We start from the raw sequence: 18,930 nt of genomic DNA, 5'->3' as shown, positions 1-18,930 counted from the left end.
AGACTTTAATTTTGGGTTAGATATAGACAGGTTTCGAGCCATTCAATCCCAACTTTGCCAAAAGAGTGTGTAGAGAGTAGCCTACCGATACCATATGAAAGCTGGGACGAGTTGTTGGGCTATGGAGAAACAACGAATACTCGTGAATGGGCCATACTGTCTCCGTGGCCCATATGTGCATTCTCCAAATCCTACCAAGTAGCTTTTGTTTTTGTTAGGGAAAAAGCCGTCAAAAACTCCAAATTATGCCCACACTACGATACATTTACCCTAAATCTGCCGGTAACTAGATATATCCTTCTCGGTGAATGTAAGTGGCCTGTCTATATGACAAAATTCATTCCTAGCAATAGTACCTTCCCCCGGGTCGGACTAGGAAATTCGACCATGGACTCGATAAGTTGCGAAGGCTACAATCACAGGCTCATTCATTTGCCTGCAGACATAAGTAAGTGGGAATCAAGAAGAGAGAACCTATACCAGCCTGATAATCCTCTCATCTCCAGTAACATACTTCCTAGATTCCTTTCTCATATCCATCCTCGTAAGCTAAAGCTCACTTCTCAGTTTTATCTTCAATGCCGTTTCCATCAACTGCGATAGATTATCAACACATTACAATATAGTGCCTGAGGTCATGCGGCAAATTTGAAGCCCCATACCGCGAGGCAGAAATGACGATATAGCATGTGTGACGCCCTGATAACTCTTCAACATACAATGTTGCGAATTGCCCGTGAGGAAATAGGGACGGGGGGCGGCAACAAAATCTTGTAAATGAAGCTGTGGCGAGGCGATAGTTCTGATTAAGGATGAGCGGTTTCAGGTTCAGGTTCCGGTTCCTCCTAGAACCTACATCCTACTAGTTGGAACAGGTTCATCATTTTTTTGAACCTGGAACTTACCTTACATACCCCGGAACCTAAAATCTACCATGTTACAGGGTCTACCCAGGTTCCAAGATCTACCCAGGTTCTACATGTATCATTAATCGAACGATTGCAGTGAATAGACAACTTTAATGACCACCACTTGCTGTTACGATTGACTGACCACGATTTATATTTTGACACACGAAAAATATAAAATATTAACAAATCAAAAGTCTCGATCATAAAATGGAAACTCATACAAGTGATTCTAAATTATACACTCATCATCAGATGTCATGGAATACCGCAGGATCACGCGAAGACATAGAAAAAAAAAACCGTAAAAACTTGTTTCAAGTTCTAAGTTCCATCTTCCACTTACCTAGAACTTAAAACCTACCCATCGAAATAGGTTCCCCAATTTTTAGAATCCGGAATCAACTCTGCATATCTTAAAACCCGAAAACCGAACAGGTTCCCACCGGTCCGATTTTTCTATTCCAAAGTCTACACTGAAACCATGCTCGCCCCCTAGTTCGGGCAAAACCATAAATGGGGAAATGCAATGAGAATGTTAGGCAGGCATTCCTTAGTGGCGAAGTTTAGAACTGATTCTGATGGTTATTGGGCCTGAAACAAACTTGTAATGGGCCCGAAAGGCGGTGGTCTTCTTCTTCCTCTTTAATTTAAGAGAAAGATGGGAACTTTGACTCCTCTTGGCTCTTCCCCTTCCCACACGAACGGGATGAAACATCGCTGCGGTTGATCATCATCGTCATCATGAAGCTCCGGCTCCGATCTCTGGAATCCAAGGAGACCCTCAAGCTAGACGTCCCCGACCCCTGCTCTCTCCCCCAGCTCCGCCAGATCCTCGCCGACCGCCTCCCCCCTCCGCCGCCGCCTCCCGGCTCGTCCCTCCGCCTCTCCCTCAACCGCACCGACGAGCTCCGGTCGCCGGACCCCGCCGGCTCCCTCCAGTCCCTCGGCCTCGCGTCCGGCGACCTCGTCTATTACTCCGTCAGTCGGGGAGATGATAACTCCTCGAACCCCAATTTCTCTGCAGGTGCATCGAGTCAGGTCTCTCGGGGTCACGCGGACATGGATCCCGAAGGTTTGCCCGATTCGGAGATGATCGATTCGGTTCCTGAAGACGATGCGCGGGAAGTCGATGCTTCGGGAAGCGCCGAGGAGCGAGGTAATTCTGTCTCTGGAAGTGATGATTTTGAGGGGGAGGGTTTCGTCGCTGGGGATGGGTCGGTTGTGGTTCGCAGTAGGTTCTCCGAGCCTTACTTTCTGAGGAGGGTTTTGAGGGAAGAACTGGATGGCGACGGCGGTGACCATCGGCTTCTGGTTATTGCGGTGCACGCGGTCCTGCTGGAATCCGGTTTCGTCGCGGTCGATCCGGTGACCGGGATGCGTGCCGACCGGTTTCATCTCCCTGGTGAATGGCCGTCTAGGGCCTTTACCATCTCGTTGCAGTACAGTCTGCCCGAGCTTGTTGTGGATGGGACACAGAGTCTGAATATGCCTGAGAGTGTTGTTTTGAAGTTTCAGAGTCTAGGTCATTTCATAACTGTGTATGGGTCTCTGGCTAAGGCCAAGTCGGGTTTGCGTAGGATCTGTTTGGATGAGCGTAGGTTTGCTCCTATTATAGATGTGATGTGGGCGAATGACGGTGTGGAAGTGAATGAGGATGGTGGCTCTTCGAGTTCGAGTTCCGAAAAAGAAGTGTTTGAGTTTTGGAAGATTGTGAAAGACGGTTTGGCATTGCCTCTGTTAATAGACCTAACCGAGAGGGTTGGTTTGCCGCTCCCGTCCTGTTTCACACGCCTTCCAACGGAACTGAAGCTCAAGATTATCGAATCGCTTTCTGGTATTGACCTTGCGAGAGCAGGGTGTGTATGCTCGGAACTTTGGTATTTGACATCCAATGATGACTTGTGGAAGCAGAAGTATGTTGAGGAGTTTGAACCACGGATAGAAAGCCGACAGACGATCAATTGGAAGCAGACTTTCACATCGGAGGTGAAGAAGAAGAGGAAGAGGGAGAGTAGTTGGAGGCAGACACTTGCTCGTGTGGACAGGCCTTTCTACTTTAGGATCAGGAGGGATCCGAGCCCTTTCATTGTTCCAGGAATTATAGGTGGAGATTATGACCGCCTACCTGGTCTTGGGGTTCCTCCTCCTTTTGGCCAGCCATTTCGTCGAGTTCAATTCCGGCGGAACATCACCCCCAACTGCAATCTGGGAGGACTTAATGGCTGACATGAGTTGGGTTTTGAACAGATCTTAATTGACTGTCAAGCGGTGGCTGCTGAGATATGGTGGCTTTGGAGGCATCTGTGGTTGGCCACTATTGTGTACAGGTCTATGTTTTTAGCAAGATAAACATGTGTTAGTAGAATAATGTAGAGGTTCATTTTTCACTGTTGCTTTGTACTTTCTTGGTGTGCTGGAGGTCTCCTTCCCCACTACATGGCTAGCGCATCCTTTTCCTTGGAAATAATTCTTCAGTCTTTGAAGAACTTCCAATGAAGTTTATGAAACTTGACCTGCATATCTAAGTATCACTAGTTGTTATTGGAGGTGGTGTAATTTATTGAGGTGGTGTAATTGTGCAGGCTTTTTTATTGATGTGGTGTTATTCTCATGTGAACGTGATATCTGAATGGATCCATGCAGGTGAAGCAATGTCATCCGGTATTGAAACTTATTTGGACTAAGGCATAAAGAGTTAGGATCATAATTTTCTGGTATACCCTGGCATATGCTTCAACAATTCCTTTATAAGTCATTCCTCGTGGATTGATAGTTGTTGGACCACAAAGTAATAGATCTCAAATGTAGGTACAAATTTTTTTTAGGTTTTTGCTTGTCTACTTATCTTTTTCAGAAGTATCACGACTAAATGTACGTTATCATAACTTGCTAAGACATGAGGATAGGGTTTTCGTTTTTGCATTTAAGTTCTAAAATTGACATGGCATTTCAAGCACAACAAGGAGATTCCATCAATGGGACATCAGATCGACCTTGGACGTCATGCTCACCTTGAGACCGAGCATCGGTTCTCCCTAGAATATTGCCTCCATCCAGTTAAGATGCTTGGCAAGCGTCTCATAGGCCTTGAATCTTCCTTCGATTAAGAGATGAAAGAAGGTTGGACTCAAATCCACAACCTGCTGCTCCCGCTCCCACTAACCGATGGCCACTGCTTGTTTCGCATCTCATTTGCCATCGTCGGCGAATTTCCCATCTTTAGCAATGGTATTACCACCCTCCGTCTGTAAGGACAATTCGGAACTTTGAGGAGGGTCAACGGTAGATAAATTGCCATATACGGAGGTCTCCCTTGGAAGGACGAGCTCGACATACCCTTGTTGAGCCTCGGGTAACTTCCTGTATACAACCTGAAGTTTTAGCTTCTCCAGCATTCGAGTGCTTGCTCAATAGGCGCTCAAAGCAGTATCCATTGGAAGGAAGAAGTTTTCATAGAGCAAACAACAACAAAAGCAAGGAGGCCAACTCAGAAGAAAATCAGATAGTTACTTCCCTTTGTAATGGGCGATCACAGTTAAAGGCAAAAATGGCATGTTTCAGTTTACCTAAGCTGAGACTCTGAGTAGATAGTGCAGAACTGATGTGCCTGTGCCTCACTCCACAGAGAGCATACACCCAGAAGGTATCGAGCTGTATAAACCGACGCTGATGCAGACATTGATGGTGGTGACTACACTACGCTGAAGGTATAATCCATCAGGACCAGCTCAACCAGATAGAATGTCATGTGCTGTAGCTAAAGCTCTAATAAGGCTCCATGCAAGTTCAAGAGGACAAATCCTGCTTTGTCGGGTTTATTACATACTCTAAACCCACACTGTGCGATTAGTAATCTCTTCAAGACGACAAATCCTGCTTTGTCCAGCTCGTAGGAAATATTTGTCGAACCACGGACATCTATATAAAGAACTTCGCATTTCTCTAGCAGCACATTAATATTTTTTATCAGTGGATCTTCCACGTCAATCTCCATCATCGAAACATTGTGTCTTGGGCACCAGTCATGCCATGAGCTAGGGTATCTGAAGGTTGGCAGCTGCTCAGTCCCCTTTCTCCTCAGGCCCTTCTTCTTGCTGGGTTTGCTGGGAGATGCGAGTAGATTTTTCTTGTTTTGAGAGGAACATGAGAACCGAGTAAGAGAACGTCCCAATTCTACGGTAAATCTCATTAACTTCTTTGAAAGGAGACCGTCTGGCAAGATTTCAGGTTCTCTTATGCAAATGTGTAAATCACTCGGACATTGCGAAGCTGTCAACTCACCAAGACTCGCATTACTCTCTTGACCACTGCCATATTCTCTCGTACTGTCAAAGCAGTACCCTAAGCATAACTCTTCCAAGAGAGATAAATTTGAGAGAACACAAGGAGGGATTCTTCGGAGACTTTTGCAACCTCTTAAATCAAGACTTCTCAGCTTCTTGAGAAGATTTATTTCTTCAGGTAACTACTCCAATTCTGAGCCGACCAATCTAAGAATTTCCAGTGTTTTTAATGTTCCAATCAATGGACACGTCTCTCGACTGACAAAACTCTAAACGCAAAGTTTGAAGGTTCAGCAAGAATTGAAGAGATGAAGTTGCTCGTTGGATCGATAATCCCAGCAAAGTAAGAACATCGAGTTCTTTCGTTCCTCTAAAGAGATTATCGGGAAGTGTCTGAGAAGTATTTGTGCATGCCCTTTGCAAAAGTTTTAACTTCGGATAGTCCCATTCACATGAATGGTCATGCAATTGATCAAAAAGGAGGGAAATCGCATGCCAATCTTGGCATGTATCTTCTTCTGGCCATTGTCCCATATCACAATCTGGTTGCATCCACTATCTGGTTCATAACCTTTGTCCTTGATTCAAGGCCCTTAGAACCACCTGCAAATGTTCTCCCCAATTTTCGTGGGGAAGCAGGGTAAGCTACTTCATCAAATTCTCCATCCCTTTCAAGCTTAGCAACGAAAGCACTCTTCTTCTTAGCCCTCCGGCTAAGTAAATAGTGCCTCTTCAGATCGGGACGCCACCCTTTACAACACTTTAGATTGACAGTAACTTCATCTCCGAAGAACCCTCTCACATCTTCATTAATCTCATCGACGCTTTTCAACCAGCTCGCAGCAGCTGGCGCAACCTCCAGTAAAGTTCCTCTCGGCCTCATCTACTAGCAGTTGCACACTAGCCCTCTTTTCGACTAACCTTCTATGCTCATCTTTCAACTCGTTGACGTTACTTTTAGAGGAAAATACATATTGTACATGCTGCAAAATCGGCACTACAGTGAACTCCACAATTCTAGCTGCCACAGAGATCGCTATATCATCTAAACATCTTCTCCACCTATGTTACGGCTTCTCCAATCTCCTCCACCGCTTTCTTAAACTCCCAGTCCCACCAAGCTAAGACCCAACCAAACTAAAAATGCAACCGTAGGATTTCGTAATCAACAGTAGGAGTCCTGAGAAGACTTACCATTTTCATCCAATTTACTGTTTCCACTAGGGGTATGCAAAGAAATCAAAAACCGTCCGGAACCGGACCGGACCGGCCCAGAAGCGGCGGTTCCCGTGGGGACTAGCCCAGTTTCCGATTCCCATTTACTAGAAACAGTGAGTACCGGTCTGGTTCCCAGTTCTAGGCGTAGAACCGCTCACCCAGACCAGACTGGTATATATATAACTTTTTATAAAAATTTCAACAAATTTTTTTTTTTAAGAAAAATGAAAACCCTAAAATCTCTAATCTGAAACTCGACTCTCAATTATCATCAACTCACGACCGCGTCTTTGGCCGTTCATTGCCTCCTTCTCTCGCTCTTGGTCACCTCCATTTGCAGGAACCGGACCCAAATTCCGGGTGGCAACGGGCGATTCCTGATTCCAATTTTTCGGAACCGATCTTTAATGGGTGGTTCTCGGTACCATGGTAGGAACCGCCCATCCGGACCATGCTCGTTCCTAGTTTCCACGAATTTATTTTCAAGATGCCTCTCACACGAAAAGTTGCAGACATCAATACCATTGTTATAGCTAGTTGCGGAGGGCTTCGAAAGACAATGACGTAGCTGTAATGTGAAATCGCAGGATGTGCAGTGAACTGTGAAGTGGCGATAAAAGGGGGGCCAAAACGTGGCATCGCGCGAATTGGTGAAGAATACTAGATTCAACCTGCACCAGTTGAAGCCCTTTCTTGATACAACTACTCCCGTGATTGGTTTTTTTTGTAGGATTCATCCTCGGAGATAGTGTCTGCAATATGCCCGAATATCTTAATCGCCATGCCTGGCGCTTCAAGCCTTGTCGAGCACCTGAGACTGAGCTCGGAGAATCTTGGCGCCAGGCTCGTTGATGCATATGCGGAAACATGCTTTTTGAAGAGTCTCGTATAATCATATGGATTCTCCGAAACAATTGCTCTGAGCATTTTACGAGACTGGATTTGACTTATACTTGTGTGTCTCTGGTTAAAGCAAAGCAGACCGAAGAGTCGGCACAGGACAGGGGGCAGCAACATGTGCCAATGTCGAACAGATGATCTGATCAGATTGCTAAAAACTCGGACATGCTTCGATTTGGTGAACAAGGAGGAGATGGAGAAGAGTCCGCGAGCAACTACAAGTGTCACGCCCTTTCAACTAGAAAGGGGATGATATGGCCGTTCTTCCACACGAAGAACGCAGCATAACCAACAACCTATTATATATATATAAACCAATTGATTACAACATCTGAGTTTATATAATCCACCAAAAAGAATATGTACAACTAGAACTCAGCCAATCCAACAAACTATAAACAACCATACGTGTAACTCCCAAAAAGTCCTCGCGATAGCAGCCGCTAGCCGAGGAACCTAAAAAGATTGGGAAAGAAAGAGCTGAGCAACCACAGCCCAGTGAGTAATACATATCTTTCTAAGTAGATCGAGCAACCATTATGTATGTATACAAAGCAATACCAGAACTTCATAACCCCAATTCAAGGTATAAAATGCATATCGAATCACATAAGAGTTGTATTTCAACAAGTCAAGTCTATTGATCAATTTCCATAAAAATCACGTCAATGATCCATACCATTGACTAATCTATTGCTCAATATACTATCATTAGGGGTGTGCAAAAGAATCGAGAACTGCCTGAACCACCCGGAACCGGACTGGACCGGCCCAGAACCGGTGGTTACTAAAGGAAGCGGTCGGGTTCCCGGTTCCAATAAATTGGAATTGATGGATACCAGTCTGGTTCCCGGTTTCAGGTGTGGAACCGTCCACCCAGACCGAACCGGTAATGTAATAATATATTATATATTTATTTAATTTTTATTTACAAAAAGAGAAATCCTAATACCCTAAACGCACGAGACGCTTAATACTCGAAGCTCAAAGTTTGTATCAGTAGCAATTTTTAAGTGTCATTTAGTCTTTTGAAGTAATTATCAGGATGGTGATCATCTTTTTCTTCAAGGAGTGCTAATGATCCTCATACATGTGGTTATTTCGCAGATCATAGGGGACCATATGCGGGCAATTGTATATCTCATCTAGGACGGAGTGATCCCGTCAAACATTGGAAGAGGATATGTAATTAGGTGTCTTATTCGGAGGGTTGTACGTACTGGCAGGTTACTAGGAATAAAGGGGTGATGGCAGAGAAAATCTTGAAGGGGCATTTTTACTATGACTTCTGCATCAGACCATTTTAGATGGAAGGCTCATTTGTCACTTGGACAAGAAAGAATTGGTGAAATCAAATGCGAAAGGACAATTATGTACACTGAAGATACATCATACACGTGCATTAAGGTCAAAGTGGAAGTGGCGTGTGGTGAGCACAACCCCTATCGGGTGGGGATTAGATTGATGCATTTTCTGATTTTTCCAAGGAAACTTGGTAGGACCGGTTCCGTGGACCCACTCGGGAACTGGACCGATCCGGTGGTCCGATTCCCAGGTGGGTCCATAGAACTAACGGACGGTTCCCAGTTCCAATTTTTTGGAACCGATATTTAGTGGGCGGTTTCCGGTTCTAGGGTGGAACAATGCTTACCCCTAACTACCATGGTCACAACTCAAGGCCTCGTGACAAAACACCACTCACCTGTGAATACCAAAAACCAATAACACACGAGCCGACCCTTTCGTAATCTTAACAATTAAACGAGAATCGACGTCAAAATCAAGTAAAATACTATAACAACTATGAATCGGCTAAACTAACAAAACAACTCATCCGCCAACAAATTGCACACCTGAAGCGATTATTCAAGTTGTTTGCAATGCGAAGCTCGCACCCGAAACCCTAAAATTCTCACTCCAGCCAAACTGTTGTTTCAAAACAACTCCCATCGAACGGCTCCATAATGCCATAAATCACTATTTCCATTAAATTCCATAGCTCAGCAACTTGGACTTTGCGACTTGAATCTCACATAATTCCGAATTCAAATCATAACTTCAAAAATCACTTCAATTGGACAAATGAGGGACGTGAGCACTTATTTGGTGATGCAATACAAAGTAAATATGGCTTGACGAAACTTCCATGACAAGAGTACGTACAGCCATCTCTCTCCTTTTTCTTTTTCTTTCCCTTTTCCTCCCTCTTTCCTTTTCTTTCCGCTTGTGCGAGCTCTCAATTTTAAAATGCAGTTGCTGCTTTATTAACCAAGTCTAGTCATTCTTCTTCTGTTTTTTCTTTTTCTTTTAGGCCCCACCACTAACTTTTTTCTTTTAAGATACAAATATTATAGCAAGTGCGTGCTGCATCATCGCATTCGCTATAAAGCGTACGAACGCACTCAAAAGCTACTTAGGCAATAGTATAAAGTCGTCAATACCAAATGCACTTTGAAAAATTGTGATCATCCATCCAAATTTACCTTCCGTTGGTTGCTTAGTCCGTGATTTGGATCATTCACCCATACGATGTACTCCATAGCCCATGGCCAGCGGCCATAACTAATATTAATAAAGGTTTTACTAGCAAAACAGTTTTTGAGTTATTATAAGAATAACAGTTTATTGTGAACCACAAATTTTTAAAAGAATGGACCTCACAATAACTTATAATTATTTATTATTTGATTTTTTTTATCCCAAACAAATTGTTATTTTTACAATAGATTAAAAACTGTCATCTAATCATTTCTCTGTTGATAATATCTCTGGAGTTTGAATTCGTGAAATTTCCTTATTTGAACTAGTTTTCCAGTTTCGGTGGTTTTCTAATTTGAATATGGTCTCCTTAAAAGGAATTTTCTATTTTGGATCCTTTTTATGTACAAGAGGTGGGCTTATCGCAAGTGTTTTAAAACTAATAAATATAGTCGTAAAACATCTCCTAAGATGCTTGTATATTAGGAGGTGTTCATGGCAACTATCTAAATGGTTGTTTCGTAAGCACGGTTCTTGTTTAGCAGAGTATTCATTTGCCACGCTAGGTCTTTATGGATGATTTAATTGATTTTCTATAAGGGATAATGACACAAATAGTCCTTAAACTTTGATCGAATAAGCAATGTGGTCCATGAACTTTTAATTTGTTCAATATAGTCCCTGAAATTGTACCTAATATTCAATATGGTCCCTAAACTTTTAATGGTATCTATTCAACGTAGTCCCTAAATTACATTTAACATTTTTATTTAGTTCATAGACTAAATTGAATATGTACCAAAAGTTCGGAGACGACATTGAACAAATTAAAAGTTCAGAGGCTATATTTTTATATTGGGTTAAAGTTTTTCGACTACGATTAGAACAACACTACAAAAAAACTGGATTTTTGCCACCTAAAATTTGCAATCGAAAAAATTTCGTTGCAAATTTGCGACAAATTTTCCAACAAAAAGTAAAATTCGTTGGAAATTTCCAACGAAAAATTTTTAGTCGCAAATTCCGTTGGAAATTTCCAACAAAAACTATTCGTCGCAAAGTTCAAAGTTGGAAATTTCCAACGAAAAAAAATTAAGATTGGAAATTTTCAACAAATTTTGCGGCGAATTCAAAAAAACCCGCATTGTTCGGCATTTTTATATTCGTTGGAAAAATTAGTTGGAAATTTCCAACTAATTTTCCAACGAATTTCCATTTTCCGGGCTCATTATTTCAAAGTGTTTACAATTTTTAGTTGGAAATTTCCAGCTTAATTTTCCAACGAATTACAAAAACCAAGCATCTTGTTCAAGCATTTTGATATTCGCTAGGAAAATTCGTTGAAATTTCCAATGAGTCTAGCAACGAAAAAAAGCCACGTACTATTAAAATTATTTTTTATATTCGTTGGAAAATCGTTGAAAATTTCAACGAATTTCAATTTTCCTAGCCGATTACTTTCCGTGTGTATACTAAACCAATTCGTTGAAATTTCCAACGAATTTCAATTTTTCAGACAAATTATTTTAGTGTGTACTGATTTTCGTTTCTGCAAATCTTCGTGGGAAATTTCCCACGAATTTTGCATATTTGTTCCTTATTTTTCGCTCGTTATTCCCACAACTTTCAATTTCCACATTCACTCTCTCTCTCTCTCTCTCTCCTTCGCCTTCACCTCTCTCCTCCCGAGTCTCCCCCTCACAGCCTCCCCAGCCCCCCACTCCTCCTCAGACTCACGGCGCTCCATGATTGCCTCAAGCCTCGGCCTTCCCAAGCGACGGCCCAGAGCCACCCCCGACGCCACCAAGGCCTCAGTCGCCCGGCGCGAGGCCGGCGGAGCTCGCCGGCCATGGCGAGCTCGAGCCCTCGCCGACCATGGCGAGCTCGGCTACGCCATGGCCGGCGGGAGCTAGGAGGCGCACGATCGGACTTGACCTGAGCGGCGGCCAGCGAAACACACTCCAGCCTAGCTGCTGCTTCTTTGCTTCTTCTTCATCTTCGGCCATGGTGAGGGCCGGAGCCTCGCCATGGTCGGCGAGCTCGGGCTTTCGCCTCGAGATCCAGGCGCTCGGCCTCGCCAACGACTGATGGCTTGCCTTCGCCGCTGCCATAGCGAGGGCCGAGCTCGCCATGGCCGGCGGAAGCTCGGCCCTCGCAACGGCTGACGTAGGCTAGCCCTCGCCCGGTGACGAGGCGGGCCCTTGCGGCGACGAGCCCCAGCCCCTCGCCGGCGACGGCGGCCCTCGCCGGGCGACGAGGGCTATTTTTCGATCAAAAAAAAAATTTTGACCAAAAGAAATTCTTTCTCGATGGAAAAAAAAATTTCCACGATTTTAACTTCGACCAAAAAAAAAAAAATTTGTAATTTCCAACGAAAAAAATTGTCGGAAAAAAATTCGTTTCCAACTAATTCAGCCACAGGATTTTCCAACGAATTTTCCAACGAAAAAATTTATCACAAATTTCCACGAAAATTGAAATTTTTCGTTGGAAGAATTCCCGACTTGATTACCAACCGTTCAATTTTTTGGTTTGGAAATTCGATTTCAGCGAATTTTTCCAAATTTTTCGTTGAAATTTACTCGGAAAAACAAGTTTTTGTAGTCGCAGATTAAAAAGTTCAAGAAGCCACGTTATATATTGAGTCAAAATTAATGAAAGCCTTTGTGTCATTTTCGCTTTCTACAAAGTAGAACCCCTTGGAGGCGAAATATAATAGTGATACTGATGACATGCCGATTGCCACTCAACACTCTCCTCCTCCCGCCTCTCTCTCAACCGCCACGGACGGAGCTTCAGTCACCGGACTCCACCGGTTCTCTCCGATCTCTCGGCCTCGCATCCTTTCCTGGTGAGATCATAGCCTCCTCTCGAACCCCAATTCCTTTACAGGAAGCATTGGATCAGGTCTTCTCTCGAGGACACGAGGGGTCATGGATTCTGAAGATTGCCCCGGTTTAGGAGGGCGGCCTGAGGATGAGGGGGCTGTGGATTCGGAGATGACCCATTTGGTTCCTGAAGATGGACAGCAAGTCGAAGCTTCGGGAAGCAGCGCCAAGGGTCGAGGTAATTCTTCTTCTGGAAGTGCTGGCGTTCTCACCGTGGATGGGCCGGTTGTGATTCGCACCAAGTTATCCGAGCCTTACTTTCTTTTCAAGAGGGTCTTGACGGAGAGGATTTTGAAAGAGGAGTTGGGTAAGAACGGTGGTAAGCTTATAGTCATGGCGGTGCACGCGGTTATGCAGGAATCCGGTTTCGTTGCGCTTGATCCGCCAGCGACCGGAATGCCTGCTGCTGATCGGTTATGCAGGAATCCGGTTTCGTTGCGGTATAGTCTGCCTGAGCTTGTGGCTAGGAGCCAGGGTCTGAACATGCCCGAGAGTGTAACTTTGACGTTTCAGAGCCCAGGTCATTTCATCACTGTCTACGGATCTTTGGCTAATGCCAACTTGGGTTTGCCTAGCGTCTTGGCGGGTTTGCCCAGGGTCTGTTGTTTGGATATGCGCAGCTTTGCTCCTGCTGTCGAGTTGATGCGGATGTGGGCGAAAGGCGATGACAATAATGATATGGAAGCGGATGATAATGGTGGCTTTTGGAGTTCATATCCCGTAAAAAGAATGTTCGAGTTCTGGAGGATTGTGAAAGATTACTTGGCATTGCCGCTGTTACTAGACCTAACCGAAAGTGTTGGTTTGTCGCTCCCGTCTTATTTCACGTACGTTCCCACGGAACTGAAGCTCAAGATTTTCGAATCGCTCTCTGGCATTGACCTAGCAAGGGTAGGGTGTGTGTGTTCGGAACTTCGGTATTTGACATCCAGTAATGACTTGTGGAAGCAGAAGTACATGGATGAGTTTAAAAAGAAGACGACAGAAAGCCAAGGGATGATCGATTGGAAGCAGCGTTTCGCACGGTCGTGGAAGAAGCGAAGAGGGGGATACTCAGATAGTCACAGACGCCATCTTCGGAGGCGAACAAGAAGAGCAGACCGAGAAGCTCAGAGGTGAAAAAGAAGAGAAGACGCTCAGTTGGTCGCAGACGCCTTTGCCAGTGAACTGGCAAGGTTACGAAGGCTTCATGGTCTCCAGAATTATAGTCAATGATAATGGATCGCTTATCTGGTCCTGTGTTCCACCTCTCTTCAGACAGCCATTTCGTGAAGCTCAACTCTTGCCGAAAGATTTGAATAGATCTCGAAGACTGTCGCGCAATGGCTGCTGAGATATTGTGGCACTGGACGTGTATATGAAATGATTGCTATAAAGATAGAATTGGGTGCTTAGCACTTAGCACGATGAGGATGTGTTCTACTGCCAATTTAGTTTTACAGAAGTCTCGCTTTCCATGTTACCAATACCGACTACTCCGTTGTACATGAAGTTGTGTGTTCTTGACAACTACTTGCTTGTTTCAATAAAAGTTGATTAGAGGTTCTCTTGGCAGAATAAAGTTGATTAAAGCTTTGCCTTTCCCGGCCATGAAGTTAATTAAAGCTGACTTGATTTCATTCTTAAGAGGCGCTTGATTGCATCGTACGATTCATGTCATATTATCGACCTAATGGATTAAAATCGGTATTACCATGCGTACATAGCTTGCGCTTACGGCCGAAATTTAGACATCAGAGACCAGTGGTGCTATCTGGTGGTATGATGTTGCACATTTACGTGATTAGATGTAAGTATATACAAGAAACAAACTGAGCAGCCTGCTTCATCCGGGACATATAACCAATTGAACACAGCAATATGAGTGGCAATTACATCTTTCAAGCAATTGCATGAAGATAACAAGCCAACCGGCAACCAACACAAGAGCATCGAAGGTTACGTGTAGCAAGTTGCAACAGAGATCTTCGATGAATTGCCTCGAGCGACTGACATTTTCTGCTTCAAATTAATTCGAGGAGCTGTTTGGGATATTCTTCCGTCGTCTTCGAGAAGCACAAATGGATCAATGTACTGGGGTGGGAACACTTGCGCTTGGCTGGAACTGTCAATATGGGTCGCTAACCCATATTTTAACCCATATTTATTTAAGTGGCTCATAAATGATCAGCTCAAAAAGTCCAAAAGAAGTGAGTCTAAATGGATATGTTATTGAAACCCACTTTCGATCCACGTGATGGTGGATTTCCATTTTTCTTTGAACTTTTATTTTGGTGTTGTTCTATATTTCGTATAAACAAAGAGAAGTGAAAAAGGGCTTTGCCTTTAGAACATGCCAATTGAGTTTTTGGTCACGGATGAGATTGGTAGTACTTGGTTTCAAAGAGCATGGCAGGTGAACGAGATTTGTTCCTTACTTCAGTTTTCTTTTTGGGACGATGAGTTACTAGCATATTCCCATATGAATTTGCTCTGATGTTTTCGTGGATCGGTGATTTCGGCGTTAGCTTGTAGTCACGTGTTCTCCTTGCACCGGTTAGCCGAGATTCGGTGTTTGTGCAAGGTCTATTTCGAGCCTGTTTGGTTTGGCTTTGGGGAATGCCTTTGGCAAAATGCAAAGGCCTTTGAGTTAAAAGGGTTTTTCGAAATACAAGTAGTGTTTGGTAATATGTATTTTAAAATCATGTTTGAAAGCAACTTTGGTCTAAATACCGTTTAGTAAAAACTAATTTTGTAAAGGACTTTTGCTAATATTTAAAAAAAAACAAATTAGCAAAGAACTCAGCCATCGCTAGTAGGCCGTCGGCCAACCGCCAACGGCCAGCCTCGCCTAGGTCGCACAACCTCAGGCAAGGCGATGTCGCCTGGGTCGCGCAACCTCAAGCGAGGCGGCCTAAGGTCGCTTGACCTAGGCATCGCCTGGGTTGCGTGGGTCCGGCCACCGGTCGTCGGGGTCGGGCGACCCCCAAGCGGCGGTTGCCGGAGGTCGACCAACCCCTCAGGCGGCCGTGGCCGATCTCCGATTTGGTTCCCCGGGAAGATGAACAGTGCGCATGAACAGTGCACCTTGCATTCTGAAAATACAACTTGTCAAAGTGCCTCCAGACCTGCCTTGGGCTAAAGGACTTTAGAAGTCTTTGGATATGCAATTGTATTTCCCCAAAGTGTTCCAAAAAAATTGCCAAACGTCATTTATATTTGTTCAATGGACTTTAGAGCCCAAATGAGAATTTCAAATGCTAAACCAAACATGCCCGAAGGTGTTCTCCTTGAGCATACATTGGCTTTCTGAGTTTGCACGCCGAGTGTTTGTTTTTATGCTTGATAGAAGTAAAAGTATGTTATTTCTTGCGTGAGATTCGCTGAGCGTGAGATTCGCTGAGCTTGTGAGTCATGTGTGTGTGTGAGAGAGAGAGAGAGAGAGAGCTCGTGATGGGGTCTGTGTGATGGATAGTTGCAGGGGTCTGGAAAACACAACGCCGAAGGTATAAATATGAAATCGCAGGATCCGCAGTGAATCGTGAAGCGGCGATGAAACGGGGGGTCGGTCGACCGTGACAAGGAACTAGGCATCGCGCGTAATGGCGAAGAACACCAGATTCAACCCACACCCGTTGCAGCCCTTTCTTGATACAAACCACTCACGCTCGGAGACTGTGTCTGCGATATGCCCGAATATCTCAATCGCCATGCGTGCGGGCAGCCTCGAGCCTCGTCGAGCACCCGAGACCGAGCTCGGAGAACCTTGGCGCCAAGCTCGCTGATGGGGTGTGCAGAAACATGGTCTCTCATGGTCTCGTATTATCATTATAGGGACTCTCCGAAACAATTGCCCATGTTCAAACGGATGTTCCGATTGCTAAAGACTCGGAACATGCTTCGATCGGGTGAAGGAGAAGATGGAGAAGAGCCCGCGAATACCGCGAGCTCGATGAAGCTCGAGCGGCTATGAGTAACGTTGAGAATACTCTCGAATTTGAAATTTTAGAGTATTTTTATGTATAAGAAGAGGTGGGCTTTAGTTTTTAGCACGGGAATCGCAAACGTTGTATATTAGGAGGTATTCGTGGCAATGTTTTACATGATTGTTTGACGGGGTTAATATCAGGAAAAAACTTCAAATTCGTATATTTTTTTATTCCGAACTAATTTTTTAACCACAAAAAACCTAAACCGTTACACATGTGATAAATTTATCCTAAACTAATTTTTTGACTACCGAAAACCCAAAATTGGTACACTTGTGACAAATTTATCCTCCGTCAAATTGGATTAATACCGCGAAAAATCACAAATTGATAAATTTGTGACAAACGGAGGGGTAAAATCCTAAATTAGTACACGTATTATCCAACTGGGCAATTTAATATTAAAATTAACAAAAATTAATAGAGGGTAAATTTATTACGAGAGTATTAATTTTAAGATTTTTATTGATAAAAAAATTAGTTTAGGTAAATTTATTATAAATTTACCAAAGTTTTCGTGGTATCGACCCTTCGTTGACACGCACCATTCGTGTTTTGCAGGAAGCATCGGATCGGATCGGATCGAGTCTCTCCTCAAGGGCACCGAGGGCATGGATTCTGAGAGTTGCCCCGGTTTAGGACGGCGGCCTGAGGAGGCGGCGGAGGAGGAGGCGGCGGCGGCGGCGGCAGCGGCGGCGGATTCGGAGATGACCGATTTGGTTCCTGGAGATGGACAGAAGAAAGCCGATGCTCCGACAAGCGCCGAGGGTCGACGTAATTCTTCTTCCGGAAGTGTTGATCTCGATGGCGCTGCGGATGGGTCGGCTGTGGTCCGCGGTAAGTTCTCGGAGCCTTACGTACTTCTTAGGAGGATTTTGAGAGAGGAATTGGGCGGCGGCGGCGGCGACGGTGGTGGGCATAGGCTTCTAGTCGCGGCGGTGCACGCGGTTATGCAGGAGTCCGGCTTTGTCGCGGTTGACCCGGCGACCAGAATGCCCGCCGATCAGCGGCCGCCGTCGACGGCGTTCGCCATGTCCTTGTGGTACAGCCTGCCTGAGCTCGTGGCTCGGGAGCAGGGTCTGAACATGTCCGAGCGGGTGCTTTTGAAGTTTCAGAGCCTTGGTCATTTCATCACTGTCTATGGAATTCTAGCCAAAGCCAAGCTGGGTTTGCGTAGGGTCTGTTTGGATGAGCGCAGGTTTGCTCCTGCTATAGACTTGATCAGGGCAAAAGGCGATGACGACGACGATGAGGTGGAAGCGAATGAGGATGGTGGTTCTTCGACCTCGTATCCCCTGAAAGAAGTGTTCGAGTTTTCGATGCTTGTGAAAGATGGCTTGGCATTGCCGCTCTTGATAGACCTAGCCGAAAGGGCTGGCTTGCCGGTCCCGTCCTGTTTCGCACACCTTCCCGCGGAACTGAAGCTCAAGATTTTCGAATCGCTTCCCGGCATTGGCCTCGCGAGGGTAGGATGCGCGTGTTCGGAACTTCGGGATTTGACATCCAATGATGACTTGTGGGAGCAAAAGTACGTGGAGGAGTTTGGAGGGCGGACGGCAAAAGGCGGAGGGATGTTCAATTGGAAGCAGCGTTTCGCACGGTCGTGGACGGCGAAGAAGAAGAGAAGACGGAGAGCAATTGGTTTCAGACACCTTCGCTACTGGACAGGCCTTCCCCTTGTAGAATTTGAAGGGGTCTCGGTACCTTATTGCTTGAGGAATTACAGGCGGTGATTGTGATCGCTTAACTGGACTCTCGGTTCCTCCTCCTTTCAGACAGCCATTTTGTCAAGTTCAACTCTTACCCTGAATGCAATCAGGGAGGATTAACTGGTGATGTGAGTAGGGATTTGAGCAGATCTCGATGACCCTCGCGCGATAGCTGCCGACATAGTGTACCACTTGTGGTATTATGAAATGGTTGCTGTAAAGATAGAATTGGGTGCTTAGCCCTTAGGAAGATGAGGATTGATTGAACTTTGACAAAGGTTGGAGTTATACTGTCAATTTTAGTTTTTACAGGAGTCTTCGCTTTCCATGTTACCTACCAATACTGACTAATCCATTGTACATGAAGTTGTGTGTTCTTGACAACTACTTTCTTGTTTCAATAGAGTTGATTAGAGTTTCTCTTGGCAGAACAGAGTTGATCAAAGTTTTTCCTTTCCCGGCCATGAAGTTAATTAGAGCTGACTTGATCATTAACGAGTTCTTATTCAATTCCAGCTAAACAATGTATACGTATAAAGTCATTGTTAAGAGGCACTCGATTGCATCCTACGACT

At 44.7% G+C, this 18,930-nt stretch overlaps 3 protein-coding genes and 1 pseudogene across 3 annotated transcripts; 3 read left to right on the top strand and 1 right to left on the bottom strand.

The window, feature by feature from the left end:
• Positions 1-1,600: 1,600 nt before the first annotated feature.
• Positions 1,601-3,457, top strand: LOC115690342 (F-box protein SKIP22-like). Its single transcript, XM_030616670.2, has one exon. It carries the CDS (start codon positions 1,653-1,655, stop codon positions 3,135-3,137), a length of 1,485 nt encoding a protein of 494 aa, XP_030472530.2. The 5' UTR covers positions 1,601-1,652; the 3' UTR covers positions 3,138-3,457.
• Positions 3,458-4,769: 1,312 nt separating this feature from the next.
• On the bottom strand, positions 4,770-11,922 carry LOC115690355 (uncharacterized; annotated as a pseudogene).
• A 614-nt stretch (positions 11,923-12,536) lies between these two features.
• LOC115690356 (putative F-box protein At1g23770) lies at positions 12,537-15,082 on the top strand. Its single transcript, XM_030616688.2, has one exon. It carries the CDS (start codon positions 12,724-12,726, stop codon positions 13,795-13,797), a length of 1,074 nt encoding a protein of 357 aa, XP_030472548.2. The 5' UTR covers positions 12,537-12,723; the 3' UTR covers positions 13,798-15,082.
• Positions 15,083-17,353: 2,271 nt separating this feature from the next.
• On the top strand, positions 17,354-18,379 carry LOC115690357 (F-box protein SKIP22-like). The gene has a single exon (XM_030616689.2). It carries the CDS (start codon positions 17,354-17,356, stop codon positions 18,377-18,379), a length of 1,026 nt encoding a protein of 341 aa, XP_030472549.2.
• The last annotated feature ends 551 nt before the right edge of the window (positions 18,380-18,930 follow it).

This window comes from Syzygium oleosum, unplaced genomic scaffold (genome assembly GCF_021117445.2).
Source record: "Syzygium oleosum isolate NSW1041296 unplaced genomic scaffold, Sole_v2.1 Sole_v2.33, whole genome shotgun sequence".
NCBI classification, from domain to species: domain Eukaryota; kingdom Viridiplantae; phylum Streptophyta; class Magnoliopsida; order Myrtales; family Myrtaceae; genus Syzygium; species Syzygium oleosum.
This window is presented reverse-complemented; position numbering and strand designations above follow the sequence as displayed.

Excerpts from the sequence above, each read along its gene's own strand:
- LOC115690357 (XM_030616689.2), top strand. The coding sequence starts at position 17,354 with ATGACCGATTTGGTTCCTGGAGATGGACAGAAGAAAGCCGATGCTCCG.
- LOC115690356 (XM_030616688.2), top strand. The coding sequence starts at position 12,724 with ATGGATTCTGAAGATTGCCCCGGTTTAGGAGGGCGGCCTGAGGATGAG.
- LOC115690342 (XM_030616670.2), top strand. The coding sequence starts at position 1,653 with ATGAAGCTCCGGCTCCGATCTCTGGAATCCAAGGAGACCCTCAAGCTA.